At 38.2% G+C, this 26,627-nt stretch overlaps 1 protein-coding gene across 2 annotated transcripts in view; it reads left to right on the top strand.

Moving 5' to 3' along the window:
• The window catches only part of klhdc8b (kelch domain containing 8B), a 186,133-nt gene that overhangs the window by 103,632 nt on the left and 55,874 nt on the right, over positions 1-26,627 (top strand). For both annotated transcript variants that reach the window (XM_086159355.1, XM_086159354.1), the window contains 2 exons: positions 15,993-16,157; positions 23,184-23,408. In XM_086159355.1, the coding sequence (XP_086015481.1) occupies positions 15,993-16,157; positions 23,184-23,408 (390 nt within the window). The remainder of the gene's footprint in view (positions 1-15,992; positions 16,158-23,183; positions 23,409-26,627) is intronic.

Here is a 26,627-nt window from a genome sequence, read left to right as displayed (position 1 = left end):
TTATGTAGTATAATCGCAAACCTGCGCTGTTTCATTTTTGAAATATCTATTATATATATATATATGTATATGTATATGTATATACATATATATGTATATCTGCAAAATACATATTTCAGTAATATATAAACAAACATATACACACAGTAAGGTTAATAAGTATTATTTGCAAGTTCTCCCACTTAGGGATCATGGAGGGGTCTAAAATTTACAGCGTTTCCAATGCATTTCCAATGTGACAGACAGATTCTAAAACAAAAAAATCAGAAATCACGTTGTAAGATTTTTTTTTAAGAATTTATTTGTAAATTACAGGGTCAAATATGTATTTGATCCCTTGCTTATCAGTCAGAATTCTGACCCTCAAAGACCTGTTCTTCTACTTTTAAGGAGTCCAACTACACTCTGCTCATCATTCTAATTGAGTAGCACCTATTTGAGATTGTTAGCTTTCTTAAAGACATGTCAAAAGTGTAACAGGCAACATGAGTAAAACAAAGAGCTGTCAAAAGACACAAGAGACAAAATTGTTGACCTTCACGAAGCTAGAAAGCTAGAAAGAGCAATTGCGAAGCAGCTTGGTGAAAAAAGAACAACTTTTGGAGCCATTGTCAAAAAATGGAGGGGGCTTATGATGACTGTCAATGTCCCTCAAACTGCAGCCCCACAGAAGGTCTCTCCTTGTGGGGTTTCAATGATGCTAAGAAAGGTGAAAAATCAGTCCAGAACTACATGGGAGGAGCTGGTCAAAGACCTGAAGACAGCTTGGACCACCGTTTCCAGAGCTACTATCAGTAATACACTGAGACGTAATGGTTTAAAAAATCATGCATCGCACAGAAGGATCCCCTGCTTAAGGTAGCCAATGTCAAGGCCCTCTGAAGTTTGCTAGGGACCATCTGGATGATCCAGAGGAGGAATGGAAGAAGGTCATGTGGTATGATGAGACAAAAATAGAGCTTTTTGGTCTAAACTCCGCTCGCCGTGTTTGGAGGAAGAAGAAGGATGAGTACAACCCCAAGCATGGAGGGGGAAGCATCATTCTTTGGGGATGCTTTTCTGCAAAGGGGACAGGATGACTGCACTGTATTGAGGGGAGGATGGATGGGGCCATGGAAACAACCTCCTTCCCTCAGTAAGAGCGTTGAAGAAAAGTCATGGCTGGGTCTTCCAGCATGACAACGACCAGAAACACAGAGCCAGGACAACTAAGGAGTGGCTCCGTAAGAAGCATCTCAAGGTCCAGGAGTGGCCTAGCCAGTCTCTGGACCTGAACCCAATAGAAAATCTTTGGAGGGATCTGAAAGTCCATATTGCCCAGCAACTGCCCTGAAACCTGAAGGATCTGGAGAGGATCTGTATGGAGGGGTGGACCAAAATTCCTGCTGTGTCCAAACTTGGTGAAGACCTATAGGAACCGTTTAACCTCTGTAATTGTCACAAAGGCTTCTATACCAAATATTGAAATTCTTTGACTCAAGGGATCATATATTTATTTGACCCTGTAATTTACAAATAAGTAATTTTAAAAAAACATACAATATGATTTCTGTTTTTTTTTTTTAAGATTCTGTCTCTCATTGGGAATGCACCAATGATGACCCCTCATGATTTCTAAGTGGGAGAACTTGCAATATCACAGGGGGATGAAATTATTGATTATTATCATTATGCTTATTGACCTAACTGACTGTATATGTATATAAATCAACATTAACCGCTAACTATAATGCATCATAGTAAAACCACAGATTTTGTTTGTGCATCAAAATAAGGATCCACATGAAATATATATATATATATATATACATATATATATATATATATATATACACACACACACACACACACACACACACACACACACACACACACACACACACACATATATATATATATATATATATATATATATTAAACTATGAAAATAGCTCCCAATAAGCTTAGGATATTCATTCCTCTCATTCTGGACACTACAAACTAATTTAACAACATACACAACATTTACCAATTTTTTCGAAACTTTAATTTAATTTAACTTTTACTAAAACATTGATCTATTGTTTTTTAAAATACATTAGCGGATAAAATCACATTGTGCCTCAAGACCAGATTGATATAATGTGTGTTGATACTTTGCTGTAAACCCATAATCTGGAAGGTAACCTCATAGGAAGTAACTTTGGCCTCATATCACCAGTGGTATGTCTCCATTGCTTACCATGTTTTGATGTTGGGGTATACCGCAGTACTAGGTAATACTGTGACAGGACATCAGATTAAAGAAAATAATCCAAAACAAAAAAATCCCAAATAAATAGCTCTGCATCAACAGCATGATTCCCAATATAGTATCCCTATTCAAATGGTTTCACACACTTCCTATGAATAGTTATGCTCAGCAGAGGTGGTGTTTCAATTGATGCTGAACTCCACTGTCCTGTCGTCATGCAAACTAACAGTGGCTATTATTTTTTAAAACTGTTTACAGGGTGTGTGTGGTATGTGTTTGCGGGTAGAAAGAATAGTAAAGAATTTCTCTGAGCAGCAGCACATTTTTGGTGAAACTATGGGCTGCGTATTATTTCAAGATCTTAAAGATTTCTTGTAGCCATTCTGTCTTTATCAGTTGAATGAAAGTTTTCATTTTGTTTGTGTGGGAAATCTTTGCACTTTCCTGGGCCTGTGTATTCTCTTGTTCTTGTTTGAGTAAAAATGTCTGTTGGTGAAACCAGGAAATAATTGGGAGATAGGAGCCTACAGGTACACTGTGTGTGTGTGTGTGTGTGTGTGTGTGTGTGTGTGTGTGTGTGTGTTACAGTATCTCTTCTTACAGCACTTACAGCGTATACTGCTCTCACCAACAGATAGATGGATAAATATTAACCTAAACCACATGGTTATCCCAACTTTCTCCTGTCTTTTTTTTTTTTTTTTTTTTTCCAAAACGCAATGTAATCTTCAACTTCATCACCATGTTATCATGGCACCATATTACTTTCCAGTATTGGATGCCATTGCAGTTAATTCTATTTATTTTAACAAACTTTCAATCAAGATTAACCACCAGCATAGTAAAACCACAGATTTGGTCTGTCCATCAAAAAAGGATCCACATGAAATCCTCTTTAGTATTGTTTTTTTTTCTTGCTGACACTAACAGGTGTCGTATCTCTATCACTGTCTAAGTCTGTAACGCACTATTGGCTGTAACAGTGGATCAGTTGGTAAAAGTAAGTGTCCCACCAATTGATTCCCAGCTCCTCCTGTCTGCTTACTGAAGTGACCGAGGGCAAGACATTGAACCCCCATTTGCTCCCAATGGCCTGGTTAATGCTTTGCATGGCACCTCTGTGGCAATTGGTGTCTGACAGTGTGTGTACAAATGGGTGAACGGTATCTAGTGTAAAAGAGATTTCAAAATGCAAGATGAAAGCACTTAATTCCTATTAAGAGGTTGTGGTCATTTTGAGTATTTTCCTGAGCTCAAGGTACTGTAATATAAAGATGTTAAAACTACATCTCAAACATTCATAATTTCTATGGCAACCTCAGCTCTCTGTTGGATTTTTTGGCAAGCGTTTCGTTGACAGTCTTCTAAACATGTGTTGCTGTCTGGGAACAAGTTGTTTCCGTGCATGTTATTGTCAATTGTCAAACTATAGGAAGCTGGCAAGGCTTCCAATTGTTGAGGCAAGGGAATCTGGAAAATCTCTCGGACTGGCCTTCCCAAAACACACCACAACATGTTTATAAAAAAAACTAAAACAAATCCTGAGTTATTGTCAAATCTTATCTTGGAAACTGGAGGTGACATGTCTTCGAGGAAAGAAACCAAGTCCAGTTACCATGACAAGATTTTAGGTATGCCATGCCATGACATTGAATGACAAGGACCCAGATGCCCGAGTTGCTTGTTTTTTTTTTCTTCTAATATTGTTTATCCCAATGAGATACTACACAACTATCAGTGAAGCACATATTGCATTTTTGACATGCTTTCATTGTTTTTATTTGGTTGACTTTGCAAATACATAAATAATAAGCAAACCCAACAGCTCAACTGCATCACATCTGATTATGTTTTTTTTTTTTTTTTGCGTGTGTGTGTATGTGTGTGTGTGTGTGTGTGTATGTGTGTGTGTGTGGGGGGGGGTGAGTTTCTTAATTATCCCAAAAAGAGTGCATTAGCATATTTTCATCAGACAGTGCTATGAGCCCATGATCTGTGTCCATAGCACCACTGGGGTGCAGCAATTGTTTTTGGGCATCTCTGAAATGAACTCAGATCAGATGTCAAATCTTGCATTTGTGCCTTAAATCAAGCAATTACTAAACTTAAGATTGGGTCTTTCTATCGTTATAAACATAGCAGTGATTAACACAGACTTTCCCTGCCCTTACTCTTTGATTCCCGTCAAGCCTATTGTGATCTCTAATAAGTCACACGCCATGTAAAATGAAATTACTATTTTTATGTGGCCTAATATTAAAGCTGATTTTCTGACGGCCTGAGTTTGTAAATCAAAGTGCGAAGTGTGAAGAGGAGACAAGCGCACTGCTGCCAGGTCCCTGCACAACAAGAGTGCTGAAGCTTATTAAGCCCTGCGCGACACACAGATACTGCGGTATGAATTAGAATCCATGCCCCAGAAGCTTTTGGACTATTTTGGGCTGCAGCTAGCAAAGAAGTTGAATGTTTCGACTCGTCACTTGGAGATAAGAAAGATATCGTACAGCACTCTGGCAGACAGGCTTTCGTTGGTTTACTTTCTTGATTGGATAAGCCATCATCTTGACAACAACTTCATTATTAACCCTTGAAGACCAATTAGGTCATACCATAGAATCATACACCTAGAATCAAAATACATCATGGCTTCGTTTCCTGGAAGGATGAAAGTTAGGGAAATATTAACTTTCATTTACGACAAATATGTTCATGTATTATGATTACAATGCTTCACTATGTTCAGTGTCCATTGCACATATTTACAACAATCATAATGTTGTTTGTCATATATATCGATATATATCAGTGGCTTGCGGTGAGGTTCATGGCTTGTAAGGCAATGACTTCTTTAGACTCAGATGTACAATTGTAGTAACTCAGATTCTAAGTCACTATTCAATTGGCAGCATGCATAGTGACTATGGGTAATTTTTCATGTCATTAGCCTCCTCTCTCTCACTTGTACACAAAGACACATCAACATAAATACATATATGGGAACATTTTTGGTCCAGAAAGAATGTTTCTTTTATTGTGGGAAGAGACAATGGATAGAACAATGGATTCTCCATGTGTTAAGACAATTCATACTAATTTTAAACAAATAAAAAAGTCGTATACAACACATTTTCAATGGTAGCTCTCAGTTAAACTTCAAGTTGTTTTAAAAACTTTAAATTATGGTGCTTTATCAGTTTTAATACAGGTTGCTATTCAAGAGGAAAGGGGAAAAAGATGAGAAAATACACTGAAGGTCAAATTTCAATTTCAAATACTTTCAAATTATTTTTTAATAAAACTGAAAACCATTTGTGATCTTACTTTAATTCTATAGGGAGTAATGTAAAAGCCCTTTTATCATTTTATTTTATTTATCCTATTTACTTTTATTCTATATTGCCAATAAAAGGACGGCAGCACCGATCGTTTAGCAGCTCACATATGCCCCCCTCAGCTGCACCAAAATGCTGTCTGCCTCACCTTGTGACACTTTTCTCTAAGGTTTACTGTCCGATCAGCGAGAATAATTTTGGCCCACACACACACAGGCCACTGGTATGTGTGTGTGTATATATATATATATATATATATATATTCACCCACAGTGGGGCTGTACAGGAAAGGTTCTGAGCAAAATAAGAGGGACCTCATAAGAACAGTGGAGACATTGGAAAGGTCATGAAGAAACAGGTGTTATTTCTCATTTCTTCATTAGTCTGATGCTCCTGAAAGCACTGAACTTTACCGTTTGCTCAAAACAGTTTGCTTTCAATGTCCTTCAAAGAGACAGTTGACCTACAAAGTTTTCATTCTACTGCCAGCTGTAGCTTCCAGGTTCCAATTGTTTTTTTTTGCAATATCACCTCCTGTGTCACAGTGAGATGAGACTAGGATTATTAAGGAGGGCCTTCTTTGACTGATTTTCTTTGAGAACGGGATTGAGCTGAAACACCCGCTGAAGCCATGCACAATGCACAATCAATTGAGCATTTTACTCAGAAATGGCGCTTGAGCACTGGCCTTGGTGGTGGTCTATGTTATCCTGAAAGTCTACTTTAAAGCTGTGAAACACCAAGCATATTTTTAATACTTGCTGTTATCACGGTAACATATTTTTGTATGGTAATGATAACTTATAATATTTATTACATAACTAGCTCTACTGGATTGTCGACTTTTTGCTGTGTGAAATTATATTTCCTATTGTCGGATAATAAGATATTATATTCTTCTCATGTTCTAATCTTTCCCCTTGCCCAGCCTCATTCTCACCATCATCTCATCTAAAATATTACCTGAAATTCTCCATTTATGAAAACAGAATGTATTTTCTTTTTTTGCCGGTAGAAACGGTCAGTTTGTACTGACTGTCTTGAACTTTCCTCAAATTAAATTAAAAAAAAACAAAAAAAACAAATGTCATGCAAATTATTCTTGCATCTGGTGAATTTTCTCTAATTAAGTGAAATGTCTGAGAGAACTCATGCCAAAATGTTTTCATGGCCCTCCATCACCCCCCCCCCCCCCCCCCTTTTTAATTTCTATAAATAGTTTTTAATGTGGCATGAATTTCTCTTGATTTGTACACAAAAGACTCAAGGTCACATGAGTATCATAGTTCTGGTTTGTTGAATTTTATATTTTAACTCACTTTTAGTGACATAAATTGAGGCTCCACTGAGAAATCTTTCTTTTATTATGCATCCCGCTCATCTTGGGTTGCACTGGGGCTGGAGCCAATCCAAGTTGACCGTGACTAATAGTTTGGTACTTTGGTCCAGTCACCTGTCACTCACAGATCCTCATATGTTGACGGATGAGCATTCACTCTCATTCAAACATTTTAATGATTTAACTAAAGCTGGAAAAAGAAACCCACTCATATGCAGAAAGAACATGGAAGCTTCACACAGAAATACCCCCTGTCAGAATTGAAACAGATACCATCTTTCTCTGAGGCAGAAGCGCTAACCGCTGCGCTGCCAATTGCGTCCAGTGAGAAATCAATTTTTCTATCTCGGGTCATTGAGAAAAAATCCTGTGTATAGAAATGCCCGGAGTATGACATCAGTACAAACTGGATTATCGTGTCAAAAACGTCCATCTTTCACTGTGCTCCTCACCTGTAAATAGATCAGGGATAAAAAAAAAAAAAAACATTTCCTAAACCCTCCTATGTCACTCCATTTTGTTTAGGCCTGCTGGCTCTACTTGCTGGCCAGGCTGGACTGTAGTATATGTTGCTTAGGCGTGACCCACCCACATGCTTACATTTGACGTCTTCCTTAGAATGTAACACCAAGAGCAATGTGAAGGAAAAGTAAGTATCAGTGCTTGTGCTCATGCATTTTTGTGAATGCACATGAACGGCCAAGTTGAAACAAACCTCAAACAAAATAATTTAGCATATTCTCATTAGATATGAGATCACAGCACTGACCCAGTATAAGGCAGCACCTGAGACTATTACCAAGACTATATAAGATTGTTAGAGCGCAAAGATCTACAGAAACGCTATAAGCAGTTTTTTTCTTAGCCTTTGGGCTGTGCAAAGAATAACAAAAAGGAATAAATAAATAAAAAAGAGAAAAATCAAATATCAGCAAAGTTTGATTTTTTTTTCTTTTATTTTCTCCTCTTTATTGTAATCCCCACTAACCTCTACAATTAATTATATTACTCGCATAGCCTTTATTGTCATATATCATTTGTATATATCTGCAAGTATTAGCTACAGGTATATGTGCTATGCCTTGACTATATTTCAGCAGAATGGGTTTCAAACTGCTGTTGGACAAATCACTGTGTCGATGTTCATCAGCAACCTTAAGCAATAGCAGAAAATTTGACTTGTTTATGAGTTGAAGCTTTAAAGTATTGAATTACTTTTGTTAGAATTATGAGTGAAGTTAATTCATGTATTTTAGTTCATTAGGTTAAAAAGCAATTTACAGCTTCTGTGCAGTTTACAAAATTGCTCATACATGTTGCTAATTATTATTTATATATAAATTAATGTAACATTATGTAAAGCAGAGTTTGAAAACAATGTTTATACCTTGCTGAATTGGTTGTGATTTTTACACTTTCTGTGGTTCCCTGAGCATGAGTTCTTCTACTTCTGAATGATCGGTTCATGGTCATGTTGTTAGTAACAAGGAAGTAGGGCTGTTGTTGTGAAGCTGTGGGAAGCTTGGGCATTAAAGATAAGTGCTGCCGAAGAATCTGTCTCCTTCCTGCTGACTCTCCAATGTCATAAGAATCGTCCAACCACCACATATCAAACCCACACGTTACACTTCCAACAAATGTGAATGAAATAACGGAAAGTTATTAAGAGCTCAGACAGAAGGCAAGTTGCCATGGAAATGGACGGTAAAATGCTTCAAAACTTTTCATGAATTCAATTCAAAACAGCAATGTCTTAATCGCTCTAAGACAGGACAATTAAGACATTGCTGTTTTTGGAATCCGCCCACAAGGAAATGTGAAGGATGATGCGATGAAAACATTGTAGTTTTATAAAGAGATTGTATGGTTTTAAACTAGACCTTTCATGACTGAGTCCAAGATATGAATGAAAATACTACCATGCAAGTTATTATTACTATTGCCAGTGTGGCAGGGTTATCTCAGAATCGAAACGGGCCTGGTTCAGTTCCCAAGCTTATCCGAGCCTGTCGAAATTTCGTTGAGCAAGACACTGTTCCCCAGGTGCTGCTCAGTGGCTTGCCACTGCTCACAGTTCATCCACGAAGGCTTAAATACACTTGTCAAACTTCGGTGATGTTATGCTCTATGTATAACTGAGTGTGACGCAAGAGCTTTTTTTTCTGTCTGTTGTGATGGCAACCATAGAGACAGTTGTGTGATTCACTTAATTTGATTGAATTGCATCTAATCATGCATTTTATGAAGTACGTTGTGAACATTTCAAGAGACTAAACAGCAGGGTGTTGTTTCTTTAGAGTGTGATTTTATCTCATGAACAAACTCTGAAAAGAGAAGTTTATCGTTTTTCCTTTCCTGTTATACAGTCGTTTTCTCTAGATTCCTTTGAAATAAGAATTGACTTTTTTTTTTCCCCCAAATTGGTTCTCTCCAGACCAGACTATTGAGTGATTGATTAGCCTCCACTGAGAGAACAACGCTGTTGGTCCCTAATAGTGCCTTACAATCGACCTCTGGAGGCCGGTGGGGTTCAGGGTGAGACTCTATAAACTCTGTGGGGGTGTAGACATATTAATTTGTGTCACAGTGACACTCCTCCACATATCAAGCATGAAAGAAAAAATGGGAGGGGGGGTCAAAATTTTAAGAAGAGGATGGAACAGGGTATAGTCATATCCTTGTGGGAATGACCCTGTTGACCCCTCTCTTTCTGTCCATCAGTCCAGATAGGTGACTAAAGCTAAGAGCACATAGGAGTGCTTATTTATTCTCTAGTGACAAGTCTTCATTAGGACAAATGCACTGACCTTTAAATGTCAGCCTGGGAGTTCACCTTCGATCCGTCACAAGCACAATACTGTCACATCTGTCTTGGTCCAGGGTTGAAACACAAACCTTTTTAAATAAACTCAATTATCACTATTAATTATAATCCTTTACTTATAAAACTACTTTCTATTGCCATTTTCCCCTCTTTGCTGTTTAATCTTGTTTCGTCTCCTTTTCCAAACTCTGATGTTGATGATACTTGATCTTGTTTAAGGCCATCATTGGGCCCCACCTAAATGAATAAATCCAATGCCAAATATAGGAATGTTGGATTAGGTATGACTTGTCAGCTTCTCTTTTAGCAGATTGATAAAATATTTTGGTGATATTACTTTCATTCTCATCATTTTTTGAATCTCCCATATTCTACTGACCCAGGTGTGCCGACGGTAGGTCTCAGCCCCCGGGAGTGACAGACTGTATTGACAATGGAGCGAACTGTCAAACTGTTACCCCATAATAAGAGTCTGTAGGTTACGCTGTGGTTGCCATGGAGTCTCTCTGGGTGGCTGACAGAATAGAACCTAATGTCTCTAATAAGGAGACCACGCATGATCAGACTGATTCTTGACTGTAAGAGGTGCATAGATGTGCTTATACACACACACACACACACACACACACACACACACACACACACACACAATCACCCATGTACACACTGAAAGTGAGATGCTGCAGGTCATGTGGTTGGGAGGACGAATATTTGATACACTGCTGATTTTTCACCTTTTCCCACTTACAAAGCATGTAGAGGTCTGTAATTTTTTTCATGGGTACTCTTCAAAGGTGTATAAAACAAAAATCTAGAAAAATACATTGTATGATTTTTAAGTAATTAATTAGCATTTACTGCATGACATAACTATTTGATACATCAGAAGAACAGTACTCAATATTTGATACAGAACCTTTGTTGGCAATTACAGAGATCAGAGATCTCCAGTAGTTCTTTACCAGGTTTGCACACACTGCAGCAGGAATTTGTCCCACTCCTCCTTACAGATCTTCTCCAGATCCTTCAGGTTTCAGGGCAGTCGCTGGATAATATTGACTCTCAGCTCCCTCCAAAGATTTTCTATCGGGTTCAGGTCTGGAGACTGGCTAGGCCACTCCAAGACCTTGAGATGCTTCTGACGGAGACACTCCTTAGTTAACCTGGCTGTGTGTTTTGGGTCGTTGTCATGCTGGAAGACCCAGCCATGACCCATCTTCAAGGCTCTTACTGGAGAAGGAGGTTGTTGTTCAATCCATGATGGTCATCTTCAGGTCATTGACCAGGTCCTGCCGTGTAGTTCTGGGCTGATCCTTCACCTTCTTCATGATCATTGATGCCCCGCGAGGTGAGATCTTGCAAGGAGCCCCAGACCGTCATCTTGAACAGTTGTTGCCTTCTCACCAAGCTGCTTGCCTATTATCCTGTAGCCCATCCCAGCCTTGAACAGGTCTACAACTTTATCCCTGATGTCCTTACACAGCTCTCTGGTCTTGGCCATTGTGGAGACGTTGGAGTTTGCTTGATTGAGTGTGTGGACAGGTGTCTTTTATACATGTAAGGAATTCAAATTGGTGTGGAGAGGAGAACAGGAAGGCTTCTTAAAGTAGAACTAATAGGTCTGTGAGAGACGCAATTCTTACCGGTTGGTAGATGATCAAATACTAATGTCATGCAATAAGAGGCAAATTTATTATTTAAAAATCACACAATTTGATTTTCTGCATTTTTGTTTTAGATTCTGTCACTCACACTCGAAGAGGACTTATAATAAAAATTACAGCCCTTAACATGCTTTGTAAGTGGGAAAAGCTGAAAAATTAGCAGTGTATCAAATAGTTGTTCTCCCCACTGTAGATAATGGTGTGGGTGGAGATCATGTGTTGATTATGTACAGCTTAATGATCTGACAAGATTGGTAAATGTATTGGTCATACTAAGGATGTATTGAATGAGTTTTATCTGACTGATGTTCAAATTTTTTCACCTACTGTAAGAAAATAGATGATTACCTTAATTACGTATTGCTTTTGAGCCTGAAAGACAAAACTTAGGGGATATAGTTCAATGTGACATTGAGTTGGATTGGACAAAGACTGGGCCAGAAGGGGAAAACACACACAAGCACACGCTCCGTATTATACCTAATCATTGCTCTGTGCTTTTTTGTTTTCTTAATGGCAACAAACAGTGTGACTGTGATAATTGTATCTTATACCAGCCGATATTTAGAAATCCTTTAAAATCCTCCTACGTTCTAAAGCTGACTTCTTCATTTCTTGCAACATCAGAATATCACAAAGTAACTAAATCCCTCTGACTTGCAACTTAACTGAAACGAGTGTGGAATGGGTGTTGAAATGAGCGTTTTTCAAATTTATAGCCTTTCTGTGGTATTGCGGTTCTTGCTGTTTGCTCTCGTAATACCCAGTGTGGACATTCGTAAGTCCAGAACATATAATCACATAAAGTACAATTATGAGCTTTTCGCACCTAGAACATTTCCTGTCAAGCCCTAAACTTGTTGCCCTTTTTTTAAGCATTGGAAAACATTTGCTTGTTGAGGGACATTTGTAGAATTTTGCACTTTTGTGACATATCACTCCTGCTGCGCTCCAAAAATATACATATCAAATTGCTCAGCGTACAGAAGCCCCCTCATACAGACAGTTACACAAAAAAAACTATTTCCTGCATTCATGTGCAATGTCAACAATAAAATGTAAGCCTAAATTTAATAAAACAAATTGAAAAAGACAAGCAGTATCTACTGTGAGTCCAGGTTTATTTTGTCCATTGGAATTGTAGAAATTTTATATTTTTACCATTGGAAAAAGGCTAAAAAGCAATCATCCATCCATCCATCGTCTGCCTCTATCCTGCTCAGGGACACGGGGGATGCTGGAGTCTATTCCAGCTGCAAATTTTTATTTTAAGAGCAGGGATATGACTTATTTATTTTTTGGTCACAGAAGTGATTTATTGTGTGGGGAAAAGTATTTTGGGACGTCGGAAAACAAGCTCTAATGAGATTACTGCTTCTGGTTTGGTTGATTCCAAATATTTCTCCATAAATGGGGACTTAGAATGTCTTTTTTCCTGAACAGTAGTTTCCCTTCATTCACTGGCTGCCGTTTTCTAAAGGTAATGAGCATCAATACAACTGAGGCTGTATTGGTATAAAGAAGATAAAAAAAGATGGCATCACTATATCAACTTTTTCCTCACACACACACACCTACAGTATGTCCATGCTGTGGTTCTAACCAATAATTTTGTACTGGGCATTATCAGTTCTTATTCTACTTGTTTATTTTTTTTTCAAATAGAAAAATCAGGATAAAATAGAGTATTAAGACTTTCTTTTTCTAAAAATACTATTTTAGTCTTCTGCAATCAGCACTAATAACAGCAAAAAACATCTATAGATTTATTTAGTGTTGAAGTTGTTATGAGGCCAGTACATCATCCACATCATGTCACACATTTTCATGCAACTGTAGAGGATTTACAGTAAACATTAGTGCCAGGATGTCCTAAGAGGAGGCCACAATTACCTCCATACAGATGTCGGGGAGTAGAACTCAAAGATTGACTCAAATATAACAAAGTGTGATTTCAACGTAATTGGACATTAGCCAAGAGATTGACGATTTACAGTGTGATTTTCAGAGTGAGTGAAAGGATCGTAAAATATTAGTCAACTGACATATTCTGGTTTGGTTGGTAAAAGTTTGAAGGTAGACATCGGCCTTGTAGTAGCTCGGCAGTAATTAAAAGGGTCATGTATTGCTTCTGAGATGAAAAGAAAGTTGTCAGGTTTAAACAGGGTCTTTTTGGGAACTGTAGTTATTCCTGCTTCTCTATGTCATGACCAGGGAACAATGTTAATTTAATTTTAGTTATGTTAGTTTGTCAGTTTCATGGCTGTCCATTTTTTTTTTTTTTTTAAATATTTTTTTATACTACTATTTGCACAATTTGTATTGCTGCTGTGACAATTTAATTTTCCGGTGTGGGATCAATAAAGTCTATCTCATTTATTGAAATTCACCCCTCTTTTCCTTTCAGGTGACTTGCCCTTCCCCATGTGTCTTGATTGTCTCCAACTGTTTCCATTTTCGTTTCCATTTTTCCATTTTGTGTGTGTGTATGTGTGTGTGTGTGTGTGTGCGCTGTAGTGCTGCTAGTTCATCTTGTCCCCGGGTGTCAGCCAGCCAGCATCTGTTCCCTGTCCAAGTCAAGCCTGTTGTTTTTTTGGCTTCTTAGAGTTTCAGTTACCTCAAAAGAGGGATGGCCAGATGAAGACTTATAAAGCCTTGAAGCTTTTTCAACCAAAACACCTTAATTTGACTTGTGTGGTTCTTTGCTTATGTTCAGTGTTTGAGTAATGGTTACTGTTAATTGACAAAATAAAAAAAGACAACTTGTCAGCATGATTTCCTACAGCATTTGATTCAATCAAATACAAGGTCATTTTTCTGTTTAGCAAAACTGCCTCGTTTTTAAAGATGGTACAGCAATTGCCATCATCACCAGGGTGATGATGACTTCATTAATCTTTGTCCTTGTCAAGAAACAATATTTTTTTTCACTATGCTTGGTCTTAGTTGGTCTCTAGCTTTGGGCGACCGCGGTTCAGTGTGAAACAGTGAAACTGTGTGAAAGCTCTATATAAGCGCAGACCATTTACCCTTAACCCGGTCTGCCCCCTGGTCTGAAATACTGCGGCAAAGAAAAGAAAAGAAAAAAAAAAAAACAACAGATTTACATTTTCTGCTTCAAAACCTTCCTTGCTGAGTCATTTATTTCGTGTACAATAGTAAAATAGGATTTGTCAGTCACAACGGCTGAACTTGCTTGATCATGCTTGTGCGGCTTTTTCTTCTGAGCGACAGATTTATTATCATTCTTCACAGTTTAAGTCCCAGCTCTGTGGGTCTGTCATCTGCTGAGGTGATTGAGTCGCTCACACTCTCCTTCCCTCCCTTGCTCCCTTCCTCTTCCTCGCAGCGTCTCTCCCTAGGTTTAAGTTGTCACAACTTTGAGAGTGGTAATGGGCCGCTAATCTGTACCCGCTGTTATCTCTTCGTCTTTTCTTCCCTCGCTTTTTTCTCTCCATGCGAATCGTTTCTCTCCCTCCCTCTGCATTATTCTGCCAGACTTCCAGGACCTGCGCGATCAGCGGTTTTCCTTCATCCACCACTTCTCTGTAACTTCTAATGACGCTGCTGTAGTGTGTGATGTTTGTGTGCTTCTTGTTAGAAGGCATTTGGCGGTCATTTAGTTTCTCGCACATGAATATTTAGATTTATTGACGTGATGTGATTGATGAGACAGTTAACAGATACACGTTATAGACAGAGATCCAAAAGCACCAGGAAGTTTGAGTGCACAGTCTGCAATTACTTAAGATATTTTCAGAACCACTGCATTCATGAAATATTAATTCCTCCTGTGTTTACCGTTAGCGAGAGCAGTCTGACATCAGTTCAGATCAGGTTGAGTACTGTACTTGCAAGTCCTTCCATTTTTCCAAAGTACTAGATTACTGACTGTTTTTGGGCTAATAAAACTAACAGATTTCCCTCTTTTAGTGAATATCAGCGCAGTGTGTATTATCTAAAACACTGATCTTTATATTTATGGTTGAAAACATAAACTCCAACCCTTTATATCCATATAACATTCTGTTTCTCTTGATCATGCCTTGATATGTAAGTGCCGATGGAGCCAAGTTCCTAATCCACCAAACAAATATCTCATCTGTAATGAATCCTTTCCTGCTCTTGTTAAGCTACGCACCCGTGTTTGCTCTACCTGCATCAATGACTGAAACACACTCTCCATCCTCTATGGAGGGATTCTGTCTTGTAACTCTGCCACTGCACTTTTCAACTTCAATGAATAGTGCTGGTATCGCTTCTGATAATGAGGTAACATCATATTGTATTCACGGCTGAGGTCACAATTCATTGATTCAAGTAGCTCAGATAATTTTGCTAGTGCTGTTATAGGGTTTATATAGACTGGTGAATGTGTAATGTTTGTGTGTATGATTCACAAAAAAAAAACAAAAAAACAAAAACTGATTGTGAGCCATGAGTCAGAATAGAAAGGTAAACATGCAACCCAGAAATTTAGTCTATTGATGCTTGACCGAGTAACCACATCTATTCAACATCTTATTGCAAGACAGTTTTTAGTTTTGTTTTTTTTTTTGTCAGAAGTGCTTCACTCATATCACTGTGTTTTTGTCTGCAGATGGAAAGGTGTACGCATTGGGGGGAATGGGAGTTGATATCACACCGCAGGCTCTGGTGAGGGTCTACGAGGCAGAGAGGGATCAATGGCAGCCACTGGCTTCCATGCCGACGCCACGCTATGGAGCCACGCCCTTCGTGAAAGGAAACAAAATCTACATGATGGGTAGGAATAGGATTTCCTCAGACTTGTTCAAATAATGTAATTGTTATACTTTTTTCTTCCATCTCTAATGTTCATTCACTTTGTCAAAGTTCATACTTTAGACAAATTGATTTAGAATATTTTGTTTTTCAAGTTTGCTGCCTTTGTTGACAAATAATCGTTCACTTAAATAGAAAACAAAAAAGCTGTTTCTTAATGTTTCATCATTAACCAAAGCAGATCAATTTTTTTAAACTGTTATCATTTTTATCCAGCACTGTGTATTAGATGTGTAAAACAGTAAAAAAAAAGAGTAAAAATATCAATATTACTTCAGTTGATATGAACTGAAAAGTAGTGTTATAAAATGTGCTCCTTCAGCACAGCAGGACACAGTTGAGAACATACCGCTCAATCCCAGCAGCTGTGGGGGGTCTCTCTTTTCATCGTTCAGTCTCTAAGATGTCACCTTATTCTTCAGTTTGTAGATTCTGTTGGCATTTTGATTTGGAGAAGTTGCCAGTGAATAAGAGTGGAGTCATTCCTTGCAGACAGAGAGGAGATTCAGGGGGGAAAAAGTATGCATTTACTGTTTAAATTATCAACACGGAAGCCATTAGTTTTGCGAGCCAATTTCCCTCTAGTTGCACAGAGCGGCAAGGATTTGGTGGTATCTTTGGCTGGAGGGTGGGAAAACAAAGTTGAGCTCTTTAGTGATGAACTATGAGGGGGTTTGGTTATAATCATTTGGAATTTTATACATTAATTCCAGCAATACAGGGAAAAAAACAGTGTTTGACAGCATACCATAGAAAGCTCCTTAGGCTATACTAAAATAAAATGCTCAAATCATCACCAAGCAATGCAATAATCCTGAGACCTGCTATATTTCCCCAAGAAAAAAAAAAAATGCTCTCAAGTGGCCTACCGAGCCAAATCCAGACCAGTTAAAAAGAGATAAAGAAAATCAGATACCTCTCTGAAAAACTGGGGAATGGAGTTAAGTAAATAGTTGAGATAACAACAATGAACCTAATGCTCTCTGAATTCAGGTGAGATTGGGAAGAGAGGGCCTGACAAAGAGCCAGACAAAGACAAAACAAGACAAGTGGACTGATAACCCATTGATGGAAGGACAAATGGAGCTGACAAGGAGCTGAAAACATAAATAAATCAGCCCACAGGCGTATGAAAGGAACTTCCAATTCCCAAATTCATTCCAGTGAAAGCTGCTCGGCAGTGAACGTCAAAAGTCAAAAGCATCATCTTCCATGTTTTGTGGTCCAGACACTAAATGGTATGGGTGTTTCATCTTGCTAAATCATCTTATATTCATTTCATCTATTAAGTAACTGCAATATTGTCCAAAATATGAAATGTTCCTCTGCATCCAGCAGTGTTGGGTAGTTGAGGTGGGCAGCTGAACACGTACCCTACTTTTCAAAGACTATATGACAGCTTTTGGCAGGTATTTGAAGGCCTCTGATGTTTAGCATCCATAAATCTGCTATCTTCAGTATTATCATCCATTTATCACCTATATTTCACACAGAAATGCTATGATGTTACACATCCCAAAGGTGGAGATTTGTTTTCCCATGTTTCAATAATGGTCTTGGTGCATCTGGTAAGGATTATGAAGCTGATAAGTTGTATCTACCCAGTAAAATGACATTTCATGATGCTAAGCAATGGGGGAAGTCACTTTGCTTCATTGGGGTCATTTGTTGTCAGTGGACATACTGCAGGTGACTGAAGTGTTTGGCCACAATGTAAAATTGGTTTCAAAATTTCCCAGATGAGGTTGGTCTTCTGCTTCCAGGATGTGCTGAGTAAGGGCATCAATCATTCTGGGCCCATAATCCAAATTATTTATAATTTTTATTAATACCACGTGGGGAAATTCCTTCTCTGCATTTAACCTATCGTAGATGAACCATCAGCACCAGGGGAGCAGCGTCTTGCTCAAGAACATGTCGACATATCAGGGGAATGGAACCAGAAATATTTTTTTCTAACAGCAATCACCCTACCTCCTGCACCACACTGCTATGTTTATTTGATCCTTATGACATTTTCATTTTAGCCTAAAATTAGAACAACAAAACTGTGGAACTAAAACTGTTGTTTAGCTTCAGTTGAAGTCCCCATCAACAGCCCACGATGTGCCACCCTGTCATTTCTATGTATTGAAAAAACAAAGGGAAGGATGAGCAACAAAGAAACAGTCACACAGGAAGTGCTTTCAATCAACGTCATTTCTGTAAATGTCCCTAGTGATTGTCGTGTTTGTCGAGTCTGTTATATATTCTCCTACAATTTCAACTGGGTGTTCGTTTTCAGCTTACATGGAGTTTGTTACACCCAGAATAATTGTTGGATGTTCAGTTAGTAAGGGGTGTGTTCATCTGATTATGTCAGAGGCGGTTCTTGGTCTTTGGTTTCTTTTGAAAGAGAGAGGGCCATATCACGTCTCACCGCAATCGTTTCATCTCATTGCAACAGAATTTTATAAAGAGGTGAATCCATTTTACCGCAAACAACAAAAACCACAAAACAATCAGCACAAAGTAGATGTAACCTCCAGAGAACAGAGGCTTTGGTCATTTCCATATCAATAATGTCCCTTGCTTGTCTCTCCAGAGACATTGATAAACTGCTCAGGTGCAGAGGTTGAAAGAGCTCTGTGCAGCAGGTAAGTGGGCAGCGTATTCAGCGAGGCACTGGAAATATATTCATCAGTTTGACAACCGACAGTAATGTCAGTTGTGAACTACCAAAAACAATAAATGCCCCACTCAGAATATTTTACTTCCTGGCTCAGATCATTGTATTTTATTCTTCTTTACTTTTTGCTTCATGCTGTTTTTTGTTTTGTTTTCTGAGAAAATTTTCAACAGTGATCCCTTATTTATTTTTGATTATTTAATTACTGTTTTTTTGTGTCCGGCTCCCATTCTCAGCTATGAATTGGCTATTTATTTTTTTCTTTTGAAATTTAAAAAATGAGCAATATGTATAAGCTTGGAATCCAGATACCAGCCAGCAAAAAAAATAATTTCACATCTAATGAATAGAGACACCTAATAAAAGGTAAAGGAATATTGTTTTAATCTGAAAGAACAAGTATCCCATAAATTTCTGCACTCAGTGAGTTCCTCCTAGACTCCTCTGTTAATTGTATCGATGTCCCTTTCAGGACACTCGTTCTAATATCAAAAACATACTCAGCATATTAGAGAGAAACAAGAGACAGATAAAACTAAAATTAATATTTATACTTTTTTAAGTGGTTGAACAACTTTAATACCTCAAAAAGGCCTGAAGACATAAGTGAGGAAACAGCAAGCACAACAAAAAAGAGATAACTTGCTGCTGCAGTGATCAGTCTTGTCACTACTTCATTGTCTTTGACATTATAAATAAGAGAAATTTCCATTTGTTTGACTTTTTGTGACATCTCCAACAACAGATGGCCTACTTTCACAATCTTGTAGTTGATGTGAAGTCTGCCTTGGATGATTGCAGTTTTATGGCTCAGAATGAACTTTTTGGTAACACTCTGAACTCCAATTAAAAAAACAAAATTATGTCATCAATCAAAAATCATTCTATCAACACAATTTTTATTGCCATAACCAATGATAAACATCAGTGGAGAAACGTGTCTTTTAATAACAGTGAATAAGCATGACTAATGAGAGTTAGATTAATGCTTGAAGAAAATTATATTTTGGTCATTATAACTTTTTGGTCTTTCTAAACCAGATATAATGAAACCAAAAAAAATGTAAGGTAAACTTTTTGATGATTCATTCATTGCATTCAAAAGCATCGCAGTTAATCATTACATTTCTCAGTTTTTTCCTACTCGAGTGCCGCAGTGAAAAAAAGAGCACAAGCAGAGTCCAAATCTCTGCAGTTTTTCCTGACCGTAAAAAGCAAACTCCGACAGTCCGCAGTCAGTGTTCGTGTCATTCCAGGACTCACACTGACTTGCAGCAGAGGATGGGCTTTGAGTTTTCTGCTGCAGTAGAGTATTGACCTGCCTTGAAGTGCACTGCTGTCAGCTACGCTATCTCTGAGGGGAGCGTGGAACTGCAGCTTTGAGTATGACATAGATTCAGTGCAGCTACTTTTGTTGTGGCTTGAGCCAATGATACATGGAAGACGCAGTGGATGGAAATCGAGTTAGACCAATTCAAAGACCTTTTGTGTTCAATCACACACAGTGATAAATGCTCTGAAAACAGACTGGTACACAGTACTCATGCTGTTTCTTTCAGCACTGGATTGCGTGTCAGGATGTCCGCTACTTCAACAGCTTTGCTGGCAGTTCAGCACAAGTACATTTTTTACATCAGAATACATGGAGATGGAATACATGGAGTGATGAACCCACTCAGTTTTAGTCATTCACAATGAACATATACTGAGAGCACTCATTCATTCTGCCATTCATTTTGAATAAAACTCCTCATCTTCACGTGTCCTAGGTTGAACTGAAAAGTTTACTAGATGTTTTAAGTTCACCTTGCCTATGTGCCATTCCGTGAGATGTGTTTCGGTTCAGTGTGTGTTCGAACCCCCTTTGATTACAATTTTGTTAGCTCCCCGTTGACGGCACACTTACTGGCATGCGATATAAATCACTAGGTGTCTTGCTGCTTTCAGTTCTTCTCTATTGTTGTGTGAGTGTGTATAAGCACATTCACACTTGTCATAATTTCAGTTAAAGGACAAATGACCAAGCACATTAATAGGACATCAGCAAGTCAGTTGCAATGAAAAAAATAGATCTTTGAAAGTTTAAGTAGTATGGGTATTACTGCACGAACAAGTTATAAAAAGTAAAAAAAATCATTAATCCATTATCTATACTGTCACCAAGGGCTGGAGCCTATCCCAGCTCTCATTGGGCGAGAGGGGGGTTTGATTTTGCATACAAGTTTATGTTATATCACATTTATGAGGCTGCTAAGACAGATAAAAGATAAAAATCAAATTGTTAATTATCTTTCTGCAGCAGCAGATAACTTAATCACTGCCAGTTAGTCAGGGTATTGGAATAGAAGTCACAACTTCTTATCAGCCATGCAATATCATGTACAGTCAAAACAGCAGTTATATCATTTCGGCTAGAAGAATTAATTTGGCAGTAAATCAACATCTACATGCTGTGTGTTCAGAGTCCGTGGAGGATTCAGCTCACAACTGCTAGGCTGAAACCAAATTAAGACAACATCTACAGTCAGATAAGTTAAAAAATCTGACAGGAGATTTCATATACTCAAGAATATGACTGACATGGATAGAGGAATTTTATTATATTGGTTTGTCCCTTCCATCACCAAACAAAAAGACAAACAAACATTTTTATCCCTAAATCATGACGAGATCGTCAATGCTGTTTGCAATGAACAGCATCTTTTCTCCTGATAATTAGCTGAAAGGCAAACCAATGACTCCCTGCAAATCCGCAACATTACAAATATCACTCACACAGGGTGTGAAATGTATTAGGGTTAAATCAACATATCATTTTTTGACAAGATAATGAATATTTGATATGCGTGAATCCAAATCATATGGCTTGAGAAACATCATGTTCTATCCACACCTTATCCCACAGTCATGGATTTCTCCATTAATTTATGTATATTTCATTTTAAGAACCTCTTTAGCATTTTGTGGTGCAGATGTAAGCTAACTGAATAATTATACCAAATGTTGTATATCTACTGCATACTTATTTCCTATTCAAGTGCTTTTGTGTTCGGGGCATTTACACACAGTCGCTGTATCTGTTTCTTTCTCCCATCTTTGTCTCTAATCCATCCTAAATAGTTTGAATCTTTGTCTTGCAAGTAAAAAAATCTTGTTGCATCCTGCCCACTCCAGCTGACCCCACTACAATTTACTTTTTTTTCCTCTATGTACTTGTTTCCTTTTCCATTTCTTTCAATTTCTCCTCTACCAGCCCCTACTTCCCTTCCATCCTCTTGGCTTTCTCCATTGTGCGCATTATTCATGCTGACCCTCTCAGCATTTCTGCCAATACGTTTTTGGTCATGGTTGAATTACAATTTATGTATGTATACTTTTGGGCCTCCTGAGGAAGAAACGCCGTCCCCGAATCCCCAACCCAGAACAACCTTGCTGTTTTTGGTTTGGCGTTAAATATGCTGCAAGCACAGGTCTGCAAACTTCGTCATATTCAGCTATCTTCCAGGCAAATTTTATGACAGAGGCAAAGAATTTGAAAGCATTAGAGTAGGAAAAAAACAAGCGCAAATGGTAATAATTGTAAGAGTGCATTTGCATTTGCACAACAGAATGCACAAATAAACTCAAAGTCACATTACATTAGCAGCATTGATGGTGGGTGCTAATGTCCAGATGCTGAGATGTTTTAAGCAAGTTGTGCATTATCAAATATAACATTCAGCAAAAACAACCCTTCTGTTGTGTGACTTCAATTGTTTTTGGATAAATAAATTAATCCAGCAGTTCAATTCTAAGTAAGTGCATTTTAATGAATAGTTTGACAATTGCATGACTAAACTGAAGATTATCCACATTTTATTAAAATTATTTTATTGCAAAGGGGGATTTTGTATATAAGACGCCAACGTCCAAATCAATTGTTAGAGATGTTATAAACAGTCGATAACCAGTCCAAATATTGTTTTATCACAACTGTACAAGTGTGTAAACAGCAGTCCTCCTCTTACACTTCTGTGATGTATACATTTCACAGAATCTGTGTTCCACACATTTATTAAAATGCACAATTAATGGCGTGATGTCAAAGATGAACACTGCTAAAGTAGGGTTGCTTTGCCGGCACCCATCAATATGGCTCAAGGACACCAAAAAATCTTGGCCAGGTGAGATGAGGAGATTTAGGATGTGCTGAAACTGCAGATACTGTATTTACAGATTAAGATATTACATACGGTACATATTAAGCTGGTTTATTGAAGTTCAACACCGATATAAAGGAGTTTGTGCATCATTGTTGATAGTTTCCCTGCCTTCTCTCAGGTGGGCGACAGGGAAAGATGCCAGTGACTGCGCTGGAAGCCTTCGACCTGGAAATGAAAAGCTGGACACGCTTCCCCTGTATCCCGAGCAGGCGGGCCTTTTCTTGCTGCGCCTCAAATGAGCGTAGCCTCTTTAGCCTTGGGGGCCTCCAGCAGCCGGGTCCACATAACTTCTACTCCAGACCTCATTTTGTCAGCACCATGGAGGAGTACGATTTGGATCAAGGTGAGCAGAATGCTTTCCAGAAAACATTCAAGGATGATGCTGTATTTGATGTGCAGGGTGATCACATGCTGCGTTGAAGTCTCACTGATTTAGGGCTAACCCAACAGGCCTTTTTATGGGACTAAAATTTTATGAGCCAAGCTGATAACCAGGTTGAGAAAATTCTCAGGCATGAAGTCTGCAGTAAAGGAGCAGCTAAGTGGATTAACAGCTCAGTCCATTGAAAATACAATGAGATAAACCAGCATCGCATTGAGTCTCATTTTAATTCAAGCATTTCCAATCAAAAGCAGAACTGCCACATGTTAAACCATTTGCACCAAATAGCAACCCAACCCCACCCACCAATCCAGTCCATTTTGATTCTGGTGCGTGAAACAAACCATCCCCCCAGTGCCAAGGCAACAGAAACTTTTGGGATACAATTTCATTTAATCCCGTGACCCCCTATTCATCACAATGCATTCCAGTTCAAAAAGATGTCAAAAGCAGGTTGAGTTTTATGATTCTCAATGTGTCAGGGATGTGCTGTGAGGTTCATGGCAGCCGAGGCAAATTTATAGTTTTAAGCATACTTTAAACTCTGTTGCTTTAATCCATTTTAAGGTTGGTCATCAAAAAGTTAACAAGAAAATGACAGAATGATTTGCTCAAGGCCAATTTTTCTTATCAATTTTGATTTTTTTCTCTATCCCATCTAATAATTTTTAGAAAACTGAAAAACATTTGTGGTCTTACTTTTATTTGCATTCAAAGTAACTGCTCTCATCTATGAAAATTTATGTTACTTTATCGTAAAAGCCTTCCTTATTTTTGTTTAAGTATCTTATTTATTTTATCCTATATTGCCTATAAAAGGACAGCAGCAACAAACATCTGCCAGCTCACGTCCAACTCCCTTAGAAGAAGAATAGCACTGTCTGCCTCAGCTTATTCGTCAAAGTCAACTTCATTGTCAATTCTGCCATATGTTTCACACATACGGAGGATGGAAGTAGTGCAAAAGTACTTCAGAAAGTACAAAAATAATCAGTACAAAAATTATAAATGATAATTTCTTATAAATTATAAAGCACAGACAACAGTAAATTACGATGAGGTAGCTGTGTTATTGCCCACTCCAAAACAAGTAAAGGTGCAAGGTCTGATGTTGGGGGGGTTAAGGAGGCAAAGCAGGGAGGGAGTTGAGCTTCCTGACATACGGAGGGCCTGTAGATGACCCGGAGGAAGGAGAAAGGGGCACCAAAAATCTTCTCAGCTGCTCTCACTATGCGCTGGAGGCTTTTACGGTCAACTCACAACAGACGCCGTACCATGCTGTGATGCAGCTGCTGAGGATGCTTTCAATGGTGCCTCTGTACAAGTCACTATGATGGGGGGGGCTCTAACTCTTCTAAGCTTGTGGAGAAAGAAGAGATGCTGTTGTGCTTTCTTGACAATCAAAACAGTGTTCATGAACCAGGAGAGGTCCTCTGACATCTTCATACCCAGGAACTTGGTGCTTCCTACCGTCTCCACCAGAGCACCGTTGATGCTCGGAGGCATGTGTTGGGTGCTCTCTCTTGAAATCCACAACAATCCCTATCATCTTCTCCATATTCAGAGAGAGATTTTTGTCGCCGCACCACTCGGAGAGGTGGCTCATTTCGCTTCTGTAGTTGGTCTTGTCTCCGTTGTTGATGAGACTAACCACATTTTTGTTGTCCATGTACTTGACGAAGAGGTTGGTATTGTGTGTCGGGGTGCAGTCATGGGTCAGCAGAGTGAACAGATGGGGGCTAAGCACACAGCTTTGGGGCGCCCAAATGCCCACAGTAATCGTGCTGGATGTGTTGCTGCTAATGTGTACCATCTTCGGTCTTCCCTTCAGGAAGTCCAACAGCCAGTGGGAGAGCAGGGGGTGGGCCACACATTATTTTTATTGCCCATTCAGGGTAAGCATCAACTTGATTTAATTACAGTTGATCTAATCCAGATATTGCCTGAATATGAATTAATCTGGTCAAAAAATGTCAGATCAAAACATAACTGATAGTTCTGAGTTGTGATTCACGCAAAGCGTTGCCACTCAGAGTGTCCTGATTCGGAGAGAGAGTGGTAAACAAACATCTGCGGTTGCCATTTGACCAGCGGTGAGATTTATGCTTTTTTCATCCCTTTCAAGATGCAGTCCTATTTTACAGCTTGGTGAAGCCTCAGAATGAGCAATGAGTCATTACCTTGAGAAAAGGATGCTCTAATCATCCCAAATTCCTCCAAATCTAATTTTTAAGCAGCATGAAAGTACAATCGAACAGTGTTTTACATTATTTACAGTGATGGATAATTACTTAACTTAGGGAAAAAATAAAAATAGGCTTTTTATTTTCTGGATGGATTTTCACCATCACTGATAAACAGGATAATATTTTATAGGTGGATGGCTAGAAATAGCACCACTTGTTTCAGCAGATTTTAAAATAAATTCACCTGCAACCGGTATGAATGTGGGTGACATGGCTGTTTAATACATTTCTTGAATGCCTGTTAGGTAATGTCAATCTGTATATGAGTGCTGGCAAGAACAGGCTCCATATGGATGAGTTTTCTTTGAAGATTTAAAATATCCTTTGTTTCCCAGCATATTTCAAATTATCCCTGAATAAAAACCCATGAAGATTCCAGAAATTTAATGTTATCATGGTTTATGAAAAAAAATCTGTACAAATCCTTAAAAAATTATAATAATAAATAATTTTAATAATAGAAACAAATAAATAATTTGTTGATCATTTCAACAGAAATTCCTGACATATATATGGGATATTGTCAATTATTATTATTATTATTATTATTATTATTACCATTGATTTGTATTTTCAAAACAGACACTTGACATTTATCTTTTATTTTTTTACAAAAAATGAATGAATAAATAAATTGAAAAATATTTAAAAAATGAACACACAGATAGAGGAACATCTATGCAACAGCCTCTAACACCTTGTGCTAATTAATTTAAGTTACACTTTATTGATCCCTGCGGGGATCAATAATTTGTTCTCTGCAATGAATTCTCTGCAATTTTCCCATCATTGATGAACCATGAGCAGTTGACATGCCGTGCCAAGAACACTTCAACACAAGGAGTGTGTTGAACTCCTAGTTCAGATAGTTTTGTTTAATTAAAGTTCCAATCTGTTTTATTTTAGTTCCAACCTCAGGTATAAATAATACATA

The sequence above is a fragment of the Fistularia commersonii genome, chromosome 14 (genome assembly GCF_037954325.1).
Source record: "Fistularia commersonii isolate RoL2024-O1a breed Wild chromosome 14, RoL_Fcom_v1.0, whole genome shotgun sequence".
Lineage (NCBI taxonomy): Eukaryota > Metazoa > Chordata > Actinopteri > Syngnathiformes > Fistulariidae > Fistularia > Fistularia commersonii.
Note: the sequence above shows the minus strand (reverse complement) of the source record. Positions and strands in the feature narration are given on the sequence as shown.